At 35.6% G+C, this 21255-nt stretch overlaps 1 protein-coding gene across 2 annotated transcripts in view; it reads right to left on the reverse strand.

The window, feature by feature from the left end:
* LOC129279880 (uncharacterized) overlaps positions 1–21255 on the reverse strand; it is a 35347-nt gene that overhangs the window by 8775 nt on the left and 5317 nt on the right. The window contains exons 2-7 of one of the 2 annotated variants that reach the window (XM_064115727.1): positions 20779–21090; positions 12590–12869; positions 7107–7434; positions 6490–6635; positions 4878–4927; positions 1673–1822 (exon numbers count right to left, since the gene is read on the reverse strand). In XM_064115727.1, the coding sequence (XP_063971797.1) occupies positions 1673–1822; positions 4878–4927; positions 6490–6635; positions 7107–7434; positions 12590–12869; positions 20779–21082 (1258 nt within the window). In that variant the 5' untranslated portion in view covers positions 21083–21090. Of the gene's footprint in view, positions 1–1672; positions 1823–4877; positions 4928–6489; positions 6636–7106; positions 7435–12589; positions 12882–20778; positions 21091–21255 lie in introns of both variants that reach the window. The other variant, XM_064115726.1, reaches the window with a different exon arrangement.

Genomic DNA, 21255 nt, shown 5'->3' on the forward strand with positions numbered 1-21255 from the left:
CTCCACAGGCCAGTAAAGCCAAGGAAGAAATGATAAACAACAGCTGTGCTATTACGTAAGACTTCTCTGCCTGTAGAAGGAACTTTGGAATGAAATTATTGTCTTCGATATTTAATCACGTTTTCAAAGGCATATTGTATTCAGACATCCAATATTAGTCCTTTTTCAATTTCGAACGAAGAAAATCGACCTCGAAATAAGGAAAATAAGCGAATAAAAATTAGGGTATGCTTTGCATGCAGGGACTGCCCTCAGCGCTGCGATGCATCCCATAGTTTCTGTCCGTCCAGCAAGAAAATATGGGATGCATGCCGTTCACTCGCGCATTAATACAGTCCTAACGTTCGAAAAAAAAAACACAGCCAGACAGAAAGAAAGAAGGAAAGAAAGAAAGAAAGAAAGGAAGAAAGAAGAAAAAAGTTTCACTTCACCGCGTGTATACACGGAACTCCATAGCAGGCTCTTATAGACACGTTGCAATCCATCGTGTGTGGCCCCCTGCTGTGTGTGCTGGACTGTTGTGTTATCTTCGAACCGAGGTCAAGAAACAGGTGTTTTGATACTTAGGGCTTATAGTACTTGGAGAAGAGAATTGGTGAAAAAGAAACTGGGATATAGTGTTCTCAAACGGAGGTTTTTCGTCATGTTTTTTCAGACCAATTTGCGATACCCAGGTAAACGATTATGAAGTTCCGCGAATCATGTTTTCAACCAAAAATCATAAATGTGTGATTAATTTAAATTGTGCTAGTTTAATGGAGTTACTTGCATCCGAATATCCATCGTGAAAGGATAGAGTTTTAGCATGCTATTCTATTCTAGACTGCGGTTTGTACGTGGCAAACTTTTTACCTTTTAGCTCAAGGTAAGTTAAATAGTATATAAAATTGATCAACTTTGTGATGATACATATGTTGAATTACAATGTTTTTATGAAATTTTTTTTTTCATGCTGACGAGAGATTGGCTGAATGTCATACCATCAACGGCTGTTACATTTTGAGGCATGGCACTAAAGCCATGTACCTCATATTGATTATTGTATACAATAGAACTGTAAATTCTATTTTGTCTCTTGCAGCATAAAAGTTTGCTATAGAAGTTTTATATTTTTCTGACAAAACATTAAAGGCAAAACGATTACTTATTTGATGTCATGCCGTACTCAAATAGAGTACAGTGTAGTTTATTGAACTTGTTCTGGAATTTGTAGTCTCAAGCATCAGACTAAATTATTTGGATTGTTGGTTTTTACAATTTAGAAAATATAACTTGTATTCATAATTAATTAAATTTGTCTGTATTTCCTTTTAGCCACCACAAACTGATAAAAATATGGTCATAATTCCTGGTTTTTGCAACAAGCTGTGACCTTGCACTTCTCTAGTTGCACATCGATACTTGTCCCTTGACTAGGGTGAGTTTATTTAATTATATGATGTATATGATGTCAAAAGAATAGACCTAGGATCAGGGCATTATTGTGGTTCATATTCAACCCTATTAATTGCTTAAACATCCCTCATTTCTGAGGGGCCTTCATCAAGCACTACCCTGTCCGAAGTATAATCACAACATGTATTGCATTGCTGAATATATTACAATTTTGAAGTATATGTAGGACTAGCACATGCTACACCCTGCATGCAGGGTAAATCAGCGATAAACAAACCTTTAAAATTTGGTCGATCCTTTGGTTCATAGCTCCAAGACCATTTCATTATTTTTATCAGATCTTGAGGAGTGTTTTCAGGAACAGGATCCAGACAGGGAGGTTGTTTGGAATCCACTTTCAGTATCTTCATCATATCAAATCCTCTATCTAATACACAAAAATTAAAGTGTAAGGAATATTAGCTTCATTTTATGAATATCTGAAACTTTAAATTACATTAAAAATTCTGTGAGTGAATATTGGTGAATCCAAGTACAAAATGTTCAAATGCACTTATCAATTATATCGCTAGCCGGGGATGTACAGTAGACAGGGATGCGAGTGGCAAATTGCTCTTGGGCCTGAAAATTTGTTTGTGAACTAAATTGATGTGCGCGAAGCGCACATGACGAGCGCGAAGTCCTCAAGAATTCATGTATTGTAAACACTAAAAATCGGAATGGCAATCAATGACAATGTTCCGTCACACTTTCCAGACATACGTTGCGGTAACTATTGATCCGAGTCTAAATCCAATACAATACCACCGCTAACAAAATAAATCAGTGAATTTGTAAAGTTCCGAACTGTACTGACAAAACATGTAACTCTGTCATTTGCATGTTCCATCACTATTTCCAGACAATAATGTGGTATCGTATTCTCCAAAGAAATGAAATTGTACAAAAAATAAAGAAGTCCCAGTGCCGTAAAACTCTGTATTTTTGCTTTGTTCTCACTCAGTTGACTCGATCGACTCACCACACTCTCGATCTCTCAGCGCTTCAACGTAGACACACTGCCACACGCTGTTTGCATCGGTATACCTAACCCAGGGAGCCGGCTGGATTGAGCTCCCTGGGTTACGGTATACCCTGTGCATCGCGATTGCATGGCATGCGACATCACGCTAGTTTTGCGTGACAGTCGTTTTGTGATGTTCTCATGCCCAAATACACGGAACATACTTACGAAATTGTGAAAGTGAATGTTTAGTTTAGATGATCAGATCGGCATGAAACCCGGAAAATATCATCTCGAAGCCGGAAATTTGATACCAAAAAAATTAAAAAGCCAGAATTCCGGCAATTGCCGGAAAACTGGCATCCTTGAGTAGACTGTCCCCGGTCTGCGGGGTCAATAATCAATGATAGCAGGTGCTGGCGCCTGGATGTACAAAATGTTTTCCTGGCACTGCCGGGACATAGTGGGAACTTACCTGAAGATGTGACACCATACTCTCGGATACTGAATACACACCTATTGTTTTGTACATAAACATTTTTGAAAGAAACACTGCAAAAACATAAGTTTTACTCTTTCTAGGAACATACTAATAGCACATTTTTTAAAGATTCTATTAGCTACTTTGTGCATACTTTCTGTTAAGTGAAAAATGCACTCTGGGAAGATTAAATTCCTTGGCTGTGATGGCAGCAAGGTTAAAGCCACACCATTTTGATGGTTGATGCGACAAGACTTTCGGAAGCTGAGGTGTACATCTGTGTGCACTGCTGCAGTGCAAGTAGACTGTCATTCTGAGTAGTTGGAAACACAAGTCTTGGTGGCTGTTTGATCATCAAGAATCAGAATATTTTACCACAAAACGGTGGTTTAAGGTATGTTGACAGTATAACTGAGATGAACGGATATGAGAGGAATGCCTGTATTTCATTAATTGAACTACTTCTTGAATCAGATGAATTTTGCTTTAGGTCGATTCCTATATTGCACGTGTCATAAGTCCAGGCCCGTGGGGTCAGGCCTATGCGGGGATTGTCACACTGTAGCACGGCTAGCAGGAACCTGGGTCCAGATTGAAGACTTACAACTATTGTAACTTTGCCATTATAGCAACTACCATGGTAACAGGGCTCAGAAGCCAATCAGAATCAAGGTTTCCATGGTAGTTGCCATAATGGCAAAGTTACCATAGTTTTAACTCTTTATGAAACGGGCCCCAGGTGATAGTGGGGGATGTACAGAAAATGCATGGCTAGCAGTGCCGGGACTTTAGTGGGGATGTCATTCTGTGTAGCTGGAAACTACTCAGCAAATTGTACATCCCCCGGTAAGTCCCCGCTGGTCCTGGGGAAACCTAGGGCCAGAGATATAATTGATAAGTGCATTATATTCGTTAAAAGGACACAAGCTGGCACTGGTATCAAAATATAAGAGTGCCTTTTACTTCACATTGTAGGAGTAATCAGTATAGACACGTTCCAATCTGGAGGAATGCAGATTCTGTAAGAATGTGTTAGTCACTTTAATATACAGTACAACAAAATTATCATTAAGTATCATTCATAGTTTCAAATATATAATGATGTGTGAATTGTTTTTGATCGACAAAAGTGGGACCTCTGCTGCCAAATTGATACCCAGAGGATAAGATAGCCAAGGCAATTAAAAACCTGTTGAGAATGTGTATGACACTGCAGAGCCAAAATAGTGCCCCCCCCAAAAAAAAAAAAAAAAAAAAAAAAAAAAAGTTATGCAACTCCAATTTGAATAATATCTTTTTTGTTACTTAATTCCATGATACTCTAAAGAGGAATAATCATGCTTTCCAATGATGCCAAATTCACATAGGATGATGGCACACTAAGAAATTTATTACCCCTCAAACTTGTGTTGCATAATGTTTTTCCTCCTCAAACTTGAGCTGCAGAACTTATTTTGAGGGAATTATTTTTACAAAAGTTCTACAAAGTGACAAGACAATAATCTTGTTGATTATAGGGAAAATGGAGACAAAAACTACAAAATGCCCTTTCTGATATCTCATGTTCAAGACATTCTCATAAGAAGCATGGTAATAAATTTTATAGTTCCCTAAGTCAAACAGATGCTGCTTAATGAGCAAGGGTACCTTTACATTCTCTCACTGACCTTTTTATGAAAGGGAAAATATAACAGCATATTTTCACAATAATTGTATTGCATTTATTCATCATTTTATTTCCTTTAATAGAAATGTTGCACATCAAAGGAACAAATTGCATTAACAGTCAGCTGCAACTCATATGAAATTCAAAATTTGGGATTTCCTAAAATTTGGACCATTTGTGAATGATGTGTAACTTGATTAGCACTTGCACTAATCAGCACTATAACACTCAACTGAGAACCTACCAGGTAGTTAATTTTGATTTAATTTTTAAAATTTTGTCATTAAATGACTGTATCAATAGTGGTATTGAACAAGAGGTAAATCACTCACCAGGGTAAGGGTGTTTCCCTGTAAGAAGTTCATACAAAGTCATTCCAAAGCTGAGGGAAAATACAAAAACAAGAAAATTTATTTACCAATATTTTTTTTTTCATCAGGGGCTGATTTGGATGGGGGCACCCTACCCTTACCCCCTACCCAAAAATGCATTGTGCCCACTTTAATGTCCAGAGCTTCATAACCTTGAAGTTTCCTTTGTAACAAAATTCTCAAAGAAATATGTATTTTTGTATACTGCAACAATAATTTGTAAGAAATATATGCAGAAAGATGTTAATAACCTAACAATTTAGAGGAATATTTACATTAAGTCGCACTTTTCTTGTCTGGAAAGGTGATTTAGAAATGGGTATAAAATTCCACAGGATTGATGAAATTTAACAGGGGTTTTTTTTCGATGATGAGAAAACAATTGCACAAGATCAATACCATAATATTATATGCTATAAAAACCCAATTTTTTTTTCATTCTTGGCATAAAATTTGAATCAATATAATTTTATTTAATAAAGTACAACAGAATAAAGTGGGGATATGACATCATCAGCTTGCTCATCGCATGTATTCATGACGACACAGATAGAACTGTTTCACCAAAATAATGCAAACCTTTAAAAATATCATGAATTTGTTATTCCTTTTCTGATTATGATGAAATTTTCAGTGTTTTGTCTGTATGGGTTTATTTAACTTGTTAAAATCATATTATTTTCAGCCTGGAATATCCCTTTAACCCTTTAGCACCTACAGATTCCTACGCATAATGGCAATTACTCACTGGAGGAAACAATAAAACTGGTAATAAGTAGGCATTGTTCCAAACAAATTGAAATATTTTTTTATAAATTTACTTTTGTTCATTACAAGTTATATTTATTTTGTAGCATAGGACCTGTTGAATAGAATGGTACATGGCAAAGTTCAATCAGATGTACGAATATTGACCTTTGACAATCGTTTGCAGAGCGAGAAGAAAAAAAAACAAAAGTTCGGGTTTCAGCCGCCCCAGTCCCACGCCTTCAAAAAAATGTAAAGTATCACTGACAGAATACTAAAGTTTTCGCCAAATCTTGGATCAAATATGTCAAAAATTAATTCCAACTCACATCTAGATGTCACTCTGTGTGATATCCAACGTTTTGATGAACATATAGCAAGGCCCGAGCTTCTTCGGCGAAGTAAGTGGTTTTCCGAGACATGGACGCAGCCATCTTTGCTGAGATCGACTGCGCAACAGTCTGGAACTTGCTACACACCGATGCATGTCAATCGGTTTTTCTCTATTATACTCAATAGGAGCATACACTTTTCTATGCAGATCTATGTAGCAGCCAACCTATACGGTATGCACACGCAATATTACCACGGTAAATCATAGACAAGAGATACTATAGCGCAAAGAAAACGTACGGACGGTTAAGGGCGGTTCAGTGTGTAATAGGAAGGGCGGTCTCGGGCGGTTCAGGTGCTAAAGGGTTAACAAACCCCTTCAATAATTTTCAAATGATCAAACAATTTGCATCCATTGGGTATATAAATGTGTCACCAATGATTTTTAAATGCAATAAGATTTGACTACTTGAAGTCATGTTCCAGCTCTCACCTGTATACATCATACTCGGGAGTAACAATGTTGACTGAGTTGGGTATGTCTGTCCTGAATGCTTCAGGAGGCTTGTGACTGTCAGTACCCCAGCATTTATCACCTGTTGAACTTTGAAGGTCTGTTGCAAGACCAAGATCAGCAATCTGATCATGCCAGCATTTGAGTGAGAGACGAGAGAGAGAGAAAGAGAAAGGCAAAGATAGACAGGCAGGCACACAGAAGAGGGATACATAATCAGATTCATGGCATTCCACATTAATAATATGCCTAGGTTATAGGGACCAGTGAAGTTGATTTACTTGGACAAGAAAGCTAGTTGTCCTTGTTGTTTCCCAAGGAAACTTAACATACAGTCTATATTCGATAAATGATAATTATATTTGCTACGAGAAAAAATCACAGAGATCGAAACCAATAGCCAAGCCTTCAATGTGCACTGCACAATACAGAAAATGGATAGGCCTACATATTTCAATAGTACTCTGTACAAACCTGTTTTAAAGCTTTTTCAAAAACTTTATCTTCTCAGACGGAAATTGTGGAACAGCAGAGTTACTTGCCATATATCTTGAACTAAACATTTCAAAAAACAATATGAATATTAAAATCATTACCTTTACATTGAGATTTTTATCAACAAGAACATTTTCCAGCTTGAGGTCACGGTGAATGATGTTCTTGGAGTGAAGGAAATGCATTCCAGAGGAGATCTCAAAGACCATTCTATTGGTTAGAGGCCAAAGTTCAGGATGATCTTTCCATTTGTTAATTCTGAAGGTCCAAAGAGATCCAACTTCCATGTACTCTAAAACAAACCCCATGACGCCACATTGACAGGCATCATCCTCGCACTGCACGATGCCTTTGATTGTGACGACCATACTGCAAGTAAGGGCAGCGGCATGTTTTCCTGCCTCTTTCTGGTACATCTTCACATGATCTCTGAAGACAGTGGAGATAAATAACATTGAAAAATGAAGTTGAAATCTTACTTTGCCTTTGAAGAACTAAATACTTGAATAAGGACGATGAACAAAATAAAAATCATCAGGCAACAAAGGAAAAGGTAGTATTTTGGAGGAGGTCCAATAAAGTCATATATTCTATACAAGAGTTTGTGTTCAAGATGTCAATATGTTTTTTAGGAAAACCAGAGATCTAAACTTAAGAGTAAGACCAATAGGTCCAAAATAATGTTATAACCATTGGTTTTATTTAACTTGCAATTGAGAGAACTGGAGTATGGAGAACATACACAATGCACTATGAGATAGTTGGTAGGGGGATAATAATAATGTTTTAGATTACTAATCGCATAATAATTAATACTTAAATGGTCAAGTCCATCCAAGAAAAATGTTGATTTGAATGAGTAGAGAAAAATCAAACAAGCATAACGCTGAAATTTCATCAAAATCGGGTGTAAAATAAGTTATGACATCTTAAAGTTTTGCTTATTTTCACAGAACCATGATATGCACAACTCAGTGACATGAACATGAGACAGTCGATGATGTCCCTCACTCAATATTTCTTTTGTTTTTTATTGTTTGAATTATATAGATTTGACAATAAGGACCAACTTGATTGAATCATATAGTATTACACAATGCCTATTCCACATGCTCAGGGAAGAATTTTTGTTTTGTTTCACTTGTTAATGAGAAAACTAGAAAATTTCATATTTCATAAAATAAAATACAAAAGAAATAGTGAGTGGATGATGTCATCAGTTTCATTTGCATACCAACCAGGATGTGCATATAACTGTTTTTTGAAATTAAGTGAAACTTTAAAATGTCATGACTTTCTTATTTTACATCTGATTTTGATGAAATGTCAGTGTTATGCTTGTTGGATTTTTCTCTTTTTATTCAAATTAACTTTTTGTTGGGGTGGACTTGACCTTTAATTTCCCATGATATGTCTCCCTTACGATAAAATAAGTTGCAGCAATGAACATCTTATATATCAAATCAGTTGCCAATCCAATAGGACAGAATTTGAATAAACATAATGTAATGTAATAAAATACAAAACAAGTGGAACGCCTCTGGCAGTCTCGCCTGCATTACGCAATTTAATATAGCAGCAGTGCTAACTTTGAAAACTACTATAGAATAATCATTCACAAAAACATCATTCATATAATGACATAATACCACGTTCATTGACCATAAATGACATTTTAACAGAGACTTAAGACTGTCAACTACACCCATGTCCACATTTCATTCACTCTATCCATAAACTTTCAAAGTTATGATGGCACTTCAACAATTCTCGCTACCCCAAATAGCGATTTCGCCGAGATCCGGGAAAAATCCCTGTAACGCGCATTACATTATGGGATAGCTTTTCGGTATTACAACTTCCTGTTCGGAAGTCCAATGCACTGTTTTGCCATTGAGATCAACAGTGCCGTCATCCACAACACAACGTTGCTTTCGCTCGGAAAGTTCGTGATCACAACCCTCTCTTTCACGATACAGTTTAACGGCCTTTTCTGCTAAAGTCACTAATTCTGCCCGACGCTTTCCATTGCACGGTATTCCTCTGTCAGTTAAGATTTTTAAGTTCCGAAACTGATTTTTTATCCATTTTGTAAACGGAATGAATGCTGTAGTGTATATATTTAGCGTCTAGTCGAATACGATCGTGATGTCAGGCCGGTCGCTAAATGCAAAATTGTAAGATATTCATTTTTTGTTTTATTTTTCTATAACCAAATAAAAACATGAATAAAAATTATTTTCACGTGAAATGTATTTTTTATTTTTATTTATAATTTAAATGGAATCAAAACTGACCAAATTAAACAAAATGTGTTAAAATATGTACATATTACGCTGATTGGCATCGATTTCAGCGTGGTGGAAAACTCGTATCGCGAACCTCGCGCGAGCATGCATTACTCTGAACCGGAAGTGGTGATGACGACCCGACGGAGTGAAAATTATCTCGTCTCGCGCATTATGAGATTTTTGTTCCTATTTGGGGTAGCGAGAATTTCCCCAACATGGCCTAAGTTTATTGACCTTAACTGACATTTGACTTGGTTTTGTGACCTGAAACTCACAGGGGATGTTCAGTGATGCTTGATTACTCTTATATCCCAAGTTTTATGAACTAGATCCATAAACTTTCAGTTAGGATGGTAATTCAGCAAATACCCCCAACACGGCCAAAGTTCATTGACCTTTAATGACCTTTGACCATGTTCATGTGACCTGAAACTCGTACAGGATGTTCAGTGATACTTGATTACTCTTATGTCCAAGTTTTATGAACTAGATCCATAAACTTTCAGAGTTAGGATGGTAATTTAACAAATACCCCCAACACGGCCAAAGTTCATTGACCTTAAATGACCATTGACCATGGTCATGTGACCTGAAACTCGCACAGGATATTCAGTGGTACTTGATTAACCTAATGTCCAAGTTTCATGAACTAGGTTAACTAGATCCATAAATTTTCAAAGTTATGATGGTAATTCAACAAATACCCCCAACTTGGCCAAAGTTCATTGACCCTAAATGACCTTTGACCTTGGTCACGTGACCTGAAACTCGAGCAGGATGTTCACTAATACTTGATTAACCTTATGCCCAAGTTTCATGAACTAGGTCCATATACTTTCTAAGTTATGATGTCATTTCAAAAACTTAACCTTAGGTTAAGATTTGATGTTGACGCCGTCGCCGCCGCCGTAGGAAAAGCGGCGCCTATAGTCTCGCTCTGCTATGCAGGCGAGACAAAAACAACCAAGTGGGGTATGACATCATAAGTTTGCTATTTCATGAAGATATGCAAAACTGTTTCACCAAATATTTCCTTTTCAGATTTTTATGAAATTTTACTAATTTCAGTGTTTCATTTGTCTGGCTGTTCAAATTGTAATTTCAGCCTGGAGTACCCTTTAAAAACAATATAATATTATAGTCATGCAGTTTGAACTCACTATATTGTGTGTTAGGCCACCAACTGATAAATCTTAAAATCTTGCGCAGGTCTATCAGCAACAAAAAGTGTCACAATGTAAAACAAAAATTAAGTTTCTCCCTATAAAAGTATGCATTTTAATTTCTTCATGAAAGGATATTTTCTGATGATTAAAGAGATTGCATATAATATAATAGGATAAGAACTAGTAGCATTTTATACAGGAATTTAACAAAACATAATTTGAAGGCCCCAATGTTTTTATTTGGAGCTCCTACTTAACTTTCCCTTTCCTTTCACTCTCAATTTCTCACCAAAATTTCAATGCTCATGAAAATTCTTTTAAAGGAGAATGAAACTCTTGGAGCAAGTTAGCTTTTGTGAAAGCAGAAAAATCAAAGAATAAGATCAACAAAAGTTTGAGTAAAATAGGACTAGCAATAGAAGAGTTATGAGCATTTGAATGTCGAGATCACTAATGCTATGGAGATCCTCCCATAGGCAATGCGACCAAGATCTATGATGTCACAGATGAACAACTCTCCCCTTTTGGACACTGAAAATATACCCCAAAATATCTCTTTTTGCTCATTCTAATCATATGACAAACGATTCATCAATGATATAATGTTGTGAAACCTCTGTACTTGTCCTCTCATAAAGAGAACACCTCACCTTGTGATAGACTCTAGAAAAGTGAGAATATAAGTGAAATAAGTACTAAAGTATTGAAGGAGTTGTACGTGTGTGACATCACAGATCTTGGTCGCATTGCCAATGGGAGGATCTACATGGCATTAGTGATCTCAATATTCAAATGCTCATAACTTTCTTATTATTCATTCAATCTTCCTCAAACTTTCAACAATATGTTTCTTTGATTTTTGTCTTTGATATGGTATCAGCTGGTTTCAAGGGTTTCATTCTCCTTTAAAAAAATATTTAAGTCAAAGGAACTTATTCATTTAATGAAGAAACATACATGAATTTTTGTCTTGCCTGAACGAAGTTCAGCAGAGACCGAGTGATCACTATTCCTGATGAAAACAAAACACTAAAATTTCATAAAAATCTGATAAGGAATAACAAGCCATGAATGAGGATTTGCATTATTTCGGTGAAACAGTTCTAATGTATGCAATGTCTTCATGAATATTCAATTAGCAAACTGAAGTTATATCTACACTTGTTCTTTAATACATGTATTTTATTACATTACATTAGGCTTATTCAAACTTTGTCCTCCAAGTACTATTGGATTGGCAACTAATTTAATATATATATATTATTTGCTGCAACTTATTTTATCATAAGGGAGACATATTATACACATATGAAATAATTATGATGTAATAACACAAGAAAAAGGAAAGTGGGGATGTGACATCATCCGACCACCTATAGCGATGTGAATTTCACAGAATATTATTTTCTAAACATGAAAATTCAATAACTTCATTTATTTCTTATCAGATCTTGAAATTTTCAGCATTTTGCTCAATGAATTTTACTAAATTTATGCAATTATACAGTAATTATTTTCAGCCCAAAGCACCCTTTTAGAGCAAAGTGATGCCTTTTGTAGACATTCCAACTATTTCATAGTCATCTCAATGGCTAACTGAATGAAAGCTAAAATAATTTGAATATATATAAATATGCTAGGTGTTGTAATAGTTATGGCTTCCACTGTATGTTCATTTGGTGGGGCTCTTCTCAAAATATACATTAGAGCGGGGGCACATCCCTTGCACCCCTGCCTGGATCAGTCACTGGTGTGGAAATTGATTAAATAAAAGAATTTTTCAGTATTGAGCAAATAATAATAATATAATATGCATTATTGTCAAAGGTACAAAAACAGCCTAAAGCGGGAAAAGAGATTATATAAGATATTGATTTCAGTGGGAAACATTTATTAAATGTAGCAAACTCAGGGATGTAGAAACGATTGACAGTTTCAAGTGTGTTTTAAGCAGTCATGACTCCCTGTCAAAGATACATATCGAGGAAAAGATATATGCAGATTATACTGTACAGACCTCAAAGACAAACATATCCAAGTTAACACACTTAACTTCAAATTTTTAGGAATATACAAATCTATAATGAACATTGAAAATACTCAAATTGATTGAATTTTATAACTTACTCTTTACCAGGTTTAGCAAGTTTGACAGCCACTTCACCATGAACATTGTGTACAGCCTTGAAAACATTCCCAAAAGAGCCTCCACCTAGATGAAAATTGTCATGTTCCCTTGCTTTCTTGTCATGGAAATCACATTCTGTCCCATCAGGATGTTTCAGTTTCAGGTCCTCCATCTTGATACTATCCAGCTTTACTTCAGGTTGAGGCAGTAAAGATAAAGGTCCATCAATCTTGTCATCCCCAGCTGCAAGCGCTTCATTGGAATGTCTCTGAACATCGTCTGATGGCATTTCTCAATACCGGTAAATAAAGTGACATTTCGTAAATGAAATAAGGAATGAGAAAAAAAATCAGGAAAACTAGAAACTAGATTAATTCTAACTTGCACACATTTGAAAATTGTCATATTTTGAAATACATTTCACATCAATCAATGGACAGATCAAGGGCAATAATGCCTCCACTCTCTGTCAACCAACTATGGTACCGGCTCACAGTGGGCCGGGCCGAAACAAAAGTGCGCCAAAAGTCATTTTGGCAATTTCAGATTTTTTATTTTTGTCATGCCCAGCTGAAAGATAACATTTTGACGAATACTTCAGCAAAATATTTTATTCAGGAATATGCTTAAAGGTTGTTAATTTCCTACCTCAAATCGTAGAATGTGACATTTTGCGAAATGCCGCGTATATGACAACTTAGTTGAAAAACAAGCCATTTCACAGGAAGTTTTTCATGTAGGAATCTGAAATGGCACCCACATAATTCTGATATATTCTTTTTTCGTGTGAAAGAGTTCAAATTAGATTAAAGACACATTTCAGGGGGTTTATATGATAATTATTCCTCGAAATAGGCTGATAATCCATGTTTTTTGCATAAATTTACAATAGAAACGTTTGGATTTCCGTTTAAATTCTATCATCAACATCTTGCTAGATGTCTAAGCTTTAAGTCGATACCAAATTTAACTGCCCGTTTTCATGTTAGAGCCGATTTTACTTGACAAAACCCCCCCAAACCTGTTAAAAAACGGTAATTTTTATACCGCGCAGTCATCGCCGCGCACCGTGTGGGGTGTAAATAGCCGTTCATTTTGCACGGCGAGGACGATTCTCCTTCCATTCCGTGAAAATGACATGAATTCCAGGCATAATGCAAACAAAATAAAGGTTGATAACGCATATTAGGGCTACCCTCCCCTCTTCCAGAGATAAAAGTTACTTGTAGAATAATTTCAGCCAAAACCCCTCCTCATAGTAAAACATTTGTGGTGTTATACTCTGCGTTTTACCAAAGTCTATGTCGCTTGATAAAGCACGGTTAATATTTTTCAGATTTTCAAGTATTTTTTTAATCTAATGATCATTTTGATGCCATAAAATTATTTTCAGGATCTCATACACACTTTTTAGGCATGTGAGAAGCATAAACCAACGTTCACTCTGGTCAATCTTAAAGTAACACATAACACAAAGTTGATATACTGCACATTGTTTAGTGTAATTTGTCTTTTCACAGATAGGTTTTGAGTAGCCAATCAAAATTTCGTATCAAAGTGACGTCATATCGGCCTTCAATTATGTTCAGTCGATTCTACGCCCAAAAGTTAACGTAAAAATATGACACGGAATAGAATTTAGGCGCACTTTCAACTCATTCTGGCCCACTGTGCGGCTATGGTAGATATTACATGTACTGGAGACATAACAACATAATTATTCATTAAACCTGTGACTAACATTACTAGCACATCATAATCTATGAATACATAAATTTATCTACAAATAAAGCTTTGGTTTTTATATCCTATCTGTGAAAATGTAAGTGTACGATGTGGTTCCCAATTTTAACCTGTGCAAGTTAAAGATTTTCTTGTTTGAATTTACCACCCTCTAACATTATGTTCTGTTTGGTGTCTGCTCCTATATTTTGTTTGAAACTCTGCCCCTTGACATGAGATATGGCACTATTAGCACCATCTGAGGGCAAGCAGCTACTAAAAGTTGCATGTTATTGTCCAAAACGTCAGAGAAACATTGCAAGATTGCACGGCTTCTTATGTACATGTTCATGCTAAAGGGTTTGGCAATGGAGTGTGACTTTTTCTTACAACACTACTGAGTGACTAATAAAAAATATCCCATCATCTTGAAGTTGTCTTGCCTGAAGTATGAACATTTAATTATCAATTTATTGATATGTCCTGATAGAGTTATCCTCCTTGCATAATTTGGTACCATTTTCATGGAAAGATCTTTGCATGCATGACTGTCATCAATCTCTAATTTCAGTTGTGCCAAATTGCTGGGTGAAGAATAAAATAAAGTGTGGAAAAAGTAATTGTGTGCACACAGAAAGACACCTACCCTTAACACACACAAACATACAATGCACACCCACACACACTACATTTAGTACATTACCTCTCTCTCACACACACATCTATACCCATCCCTCCCCCTAACACTACATGTACACACACACAAACGCTTCCTCAACTTCATAGACAAAGCAGTGTTTACATATATCAAGCAGTGTTTGCATATATCGTCATTTCCCCTTATCTCATCTTTCCTTGATCAACAATGGCCAATTATCCCATTGTTTAACTCCAAATTAACATGCCTGATTTTGAAGCAGTTATTTATGTTCAGCCCTTCACAAGTGTGTGACGTGGGAGAGGTGATGTTTTTGGGGGTGTATGTGTGCGTGTTTGGAAGGATGAGTAGGTTTCTTTCTGCCTGCACACAATTTCTTTTCATTCTTCAACCAGCAACTTGGAAAACTGAGATTTTACGTCCATTTGGAGATTACATGTAGTCTGGTATCATGCATGCCAGGATCCGTATGAAAATGGTACAAAATACACGGGAAGAATAACTCTATCAGGACAAATCAGATCATATTTCAGACAAGAAAACTTTGATCAAATGGGATATATTTGCAGTGTTCGAATAGAATTTAGCTATATTCATGTATGTCACTGTACATGATGAATATGGAACGGAACTGAAGCGGCTTCCCTGGGTAAATATACCTGTATTATTATTATTATTATTATAATATAACTGAGCAATACTTGTGCAGTCATACTATAACTTCCCAGTTCTTTTGATAGACAGTATGCTATATCATATCCGTCTCTTTGGATATCCTGGCTACCAGGAAAAGACTCCTTTAAATTTCACTGACCTGGGGAGCACTTCGTGAAAGGAGTTGTCGGACGTTTTTCCCAACAAGTCCCATTTCATCTGACAGTGACCATTGTAACACTGCTTCTTAGCCAATCAACATCAAGGAAAGTTGTCAGATCTGACAAATTGTCAGACAAAAATGTTGATCAAACGCTCCCCAGGGGGCTGTTTCATGAAAGGACTTGTCGGACGATTTATCCGACAAGTCCTGTTTTATCCAACAGTTGCCATAGTAACAGTGCTCCTCAGCGAAATGAAATCAAGGAAAGATGTCAGATCATGACCATGCAAAAAATCACAGTCATATGGTATAATATGGTAATTTTTACATTTTTGTACACGTTTAGCTTCCGCGGCCCCTGTGACACGTATCTTTAATAGACATTATATCGCTTCTTGTGATTGATAGCGCCATCAACAATTGTTCCAATCGCTACATCTGAATGCTGGCTTATCGCAAACTACAATCAATTACAACTTCTGACCATATTTGTGAGCATGCATTTGAATGGACATAAAATTGCTAATTCACAGAGTGCTATTACTTGAATTGTGATGAATGACCAGGACCCCACTTCATAAAAAAAGTTGCTAAGATATAAAATCTTGCTGGATTATCACCTTTCATTGAAAAAAAAAAAAAACAGTATTTCCACTGTTGTCATGGTATTTGACATTCTAGCAAGACTTGGTTCATGGTCAACAAATACCCCCAACACAGCCAAAGTTCATTGACCTTAAATGACCTTTGATCTTGGTCATGTGACCTGAAACATGCACAGCATATTCAGGGATACATGGCTGCTCCCCTATCCAAGCTTCATGAACTACATGTAGATCCATAAACTTCTAAAGTAATGATGACAATTCCACACATACCCCCAACATTACCAAAGTTTGTTGACCATAAATGATTTTTGATCTTGGTCATGTGACCTGAAACTCGCACAGGATGTTCAGGGATACTTGATTGTTCTTATGTCAGTTTCATGAACAATGTCCATAAAATATGTAAATTATGATAACAATTCCACAAATACCCCCTATATGGCCAAAGTTCATTGACCCTAAGTGACCTTTGACCATGGTCATGTGACCTGAAACTCAGGCAGCATCTTCAGTGATACACCATTACGCTTATTTCTCAGTTTCATGAACTAGGTCCATTTACTTTCTATGTTATGACGACATTTCAAAAACTTAACCCTGGTTATGTTTTCTATATTGATTCCCCCAACATGGTCTAAGTTCATTGACCCTAAACTACCTTTGACATGTGACCTGAAACTCAGGCAGGAAGTTCAGTAATACTTTATTTTTCATGAACTAGGTCCATTTACTTTCTAAGTTATGATGAAATTTCAAAAACTTAACCTTTGTTAAGATTTCAATGTTGACGCCGCTGCCGCCGTTGGAAAAGCGGCGCCTATAATAGTCTCGTTCTGCTATGCAGGTGAGACAAAAATTAGCTCACGCTTAGCGCTTGCATTAAACTATTTACTGTAATATGCAACATGTCCTTATATTTTAAAACATGCGCCAGTGAGTTATTATTTTTTTTGTTTTTAATGATATTTTATTTCTTCCTCGTAATATGATTTTACAATTCCAAATATCGCGAAACAAGTTATTCACAAACTAAGTATCTCATATAAAAAAACAAACAAATGTTAAAGAGCATATAAATTCATATCAAAATTATCTCAAATCAATATAACTGTACAATTTCTTCAAAACATTAAGTTTTAACCCGAAAATATATATATATTTTTTTTTATGTGAAAACTCATAACTTTTTCCCCCAAAAAAGTACAAAATATAGAATAAAATTACCTCAATATTTATATCATGTTAATATCAAAATTATGTCAAATCAAATAAACTACTTTTTTCATGAAACTCTATGATCCTTAAGAGGAAGGTTATATATATATATATATATATATAATCTTTGACTCACCCACGCACCCCACACTCCTACCACACAAACATACCACCCCAAAAACACACACGCACACAAAAACCCTCACGCACACACATCATACAACAGGTAGCACATCCGTTCCGGTCTGTAACTTTGTATCATTGAAAAAAAAGAATAAAATAAAATAAAGAAGAATACGATAAATGAAAAGTCAAAGAAATGGACCAATTTGTTCCCATTTTCTTAAGTGTACTCCCAATTTCCCTGTTTTCTTGGCTATATTATAATATTCTTCGTTTCTGTAACCTTTAATCAAATCTGTTGTTTTTTGTACGGACGGTAGCTCGCCCTTTTCTCTAGAAATAAAAATAATATGTTTTAGCAGAAAGATTATACAATTTATTGCATGTATTCTCACACATTTACCAGATACACCGATGAAAATTGTTTTCCAACCATCAATCCTAACTTCCTTTAAATGAAGCTTTTTGATGACCTCCTTCCATAACTGTTTAACCTTTAAACAATCTATAAATAAATGTTGGTATGTTTCGACCTGTTGTTTACAAAAAAAAATTGTCTGACTCAAAACCAATTTGGAAGAGCTTCTCTTTTGTATACACTGTCCCATGTAATAGTTTGTACTGAAACTCCCTTTGTTTACTACATATAAAAGCATTTTTCAATCTTGTAAAGGTTTCTCTCAACTCCCCTATTCCAAGATCATATTCACAATGTCCATCATAAACCTTAAATGTGTACTCTTTTTGAAATTGCTCAATAAAGTAATTATATACATGTACATATCTAGCTTTTAAATCCATACATTTATGTAGGTAACCAAAGATGTTCAGTTCTTTTTGAATTTTTTTACTATCTATAACTATAAAATCACTTTGTATCCATTCTTTTTTGATCACAGAAAAAATTATTTGAATCATCAGCAGTGTAACCCCGGTTATGGAAGTATGAGACTGGTCTTAGTTGACCTCCTACAATAATATCTGATGCTTGAAATATCCCTTTCTAAAAGAGTTCAACATAAAAAAACGGTTTATTATGAAGACATATAAATCTGTTATTAAAAATCACAAGATTGATCTTGTTTTTCTCAAAGTTTCTACATTGATCCAAATCTTGCCATGCTTTCAAAATATCTTTATAAATTATTGGTATACCTTGTAAGTCCATTTTATTTGCATCATAATTACAAAGAAATATACTCCGGCCTCCCAATGATCTAAAAAAGTAGTCAAAGGTTACTTTCCAACCTAAATATTTCTCACCGTACAGCAGCCTTTTAATCCACATAATTCTCTGAGTTTTAATGAAAACTTCAAAATCAGTTACTTTGAGTCCCCCTGCACAATAATCTTGATATAGAATTTTCCGTTTTATTCTGTCATTTCCACCCCAAATGAAATTAAATGAAATCTTTTCAATTTCTTTAAAGATATTTTGAGGAACTGAAATAAGAGAAGAAACATAATTTAATTTTGACAATACATGCATTTTTAACAGTCTAATTTTACCAAACATTGTCAGATCTCGTTGCCTCCACCATCCAATTAATCTGTTGATTTTACTCAAAATTTCCTTATAATTTAAGTCATCTTTTATTTTGGAGTCTCGTGAAAAATATACCCCTAAAATTTGTATATATTGCATTCTATGTCCAAACAGAGGTAAAACCGGCCTGGCACATTCTTCCCCCAACCACATAAAATTTGTCTTATATATGTTTATTTTTAAACCACTCAATTTCTCAAACTCTCCGAAGACTTTCTTCACCCTATTAGCTGAGTATGTATCTTTTAGAAACAATGTACAATCATCTGCGTACAATACTTGTTTTATTTTTCTTTCACCAAACCCAATCCCTTCAAAACCCGGATCATTTCGAATAAAATTAGCAAGTAATTCAATAGCTATAAAGGAGAGAGGGGATCTCCTTGTCTTAACCCTCTTTTAACCTCAAAATATCCAGTTGAGTGTCCCCCATTCATCACACAGCTACTAACATCATATAAATAAAGAATTCTAACCCAAGAGCACAATAAATTACCAAATCCAAAAGATTCCAATGCTTTAAATAGAAGTCTATGTGATATACAATCAAATGCTTTTTCGAAATCTACAGCAATTACAAATCCTACTGGCTGATATAAGGATTGAAAGAATACATCGTCTATTAGCCTCACTGCCTCTCCAATATTCCTATCTTTAACATACCCTACTTGGTCATAATGAATAATGTCCCGAAGTACCTCTTTTACCCTTTTAGCTAAAACTTTTGACAATATTTTGTAGTCTACATTAAGAAGTGTTATTGGTCTGTAGTTTTTCATATACAAATGATCTTTTCCATCCTTTTCAATGAGGGTAATTACTCCCTGTCTCTGCGAGTTTGATAACATCTCTGTATCAAAGCTTTCATTAAATGCTTCAACAATAAATTTCCCTAAAATTGGCCAAAACGTAAAATAGAATTCAGCTGTAAAACCATCATTACCTGGTGACTTATTCCATTTCATTTCCTTTACCGCTTGATAGCATTCTTCAAATGATATTGGCCCTTCACAAAAATCCTTATTTTCTTCACTCAACTTGGGCAATTCATTATTATGTCTGATGTGTTTAATGAAATATCGCCCTCTGCGAGGGATGATGTCATATCTCCACTTATGATCAGATGGCCGTGTACTGTAAGTATGAGGTTTGCTCTAAAGTTGGCAAAATAACAGTGTTATTACTGTAACTGGTTTCCATCTCCTTTATTACTTAATGTCCATGCTTATAACTTCCCCTTTTTAATTAGGAATTTAAAAAAATTTCAGCTTTCAGTCTGCATGAGTTCGCATTATTTGATTGGTATGATACATACCATCTTCATGAGTCCCTGCAAAAGGTCTTAAATATAACCCTTCCTTCAGATCAAATTTGACAAAATTTTCATACATGCCCTACCCTAAATCAACATAACATTTTTTTAAAAGTAATTTTTGACAGGTGATGCATACATGCATGATTCCAATACCCATCTACTTACAAAAATAGAAATTATTAACCTTTTAGATGAGTATTCTCTCCAAGGAACTCTTCAGCTAATGCAACAAGTTGGGCAGCCAAGAGGCCCTTCCTCAATAAATCAGCTTGGTCTGACTGTGATACCTTTTGGCGCCAATCAAACAGCATCCGCCTTGTTCCTGCACAAGTTACCTGATTACTCTTCACGTTGGTGGCCATATAACGATCGAGTTCAGAATGTTTGAAACCGAGTTGACGTCCAAGTGTCTCAGCTTCTTCTTCTCCAATGTTATTTGCAAGCCTGGCAAGGAAGTCATCATCAAGTTGACAGGAGCTATCCATCATACCTGACCCTGAGGAATTATATACCATACAAATAATTCTGCATAAATACAATATTAATCAGACAAGGGGCCTGTTACAACTGTTGTAACTTTGCCATTTTGGTAATTACCATGGCAACTGAGATCAGCAGCCAATCAAAATCAAGTTTACCGTGGTAGTTGCCCTAATGGAAA

Source organism: Lytechinus pictus, chromosome 2, assembly GCF_037042905.1.
Source record: "Lytechinus pictus isolate F3 Inbred chromosome 2, Lp3.0, whole genome shotgun sequence".
Taxonomy (NCBI): Eukaryota; Metazoa; Echinodermata; class Echinoidea; order Temnopleuroida; family Toxopneustidae; genus Lytechinus; species Lytechinus pictus.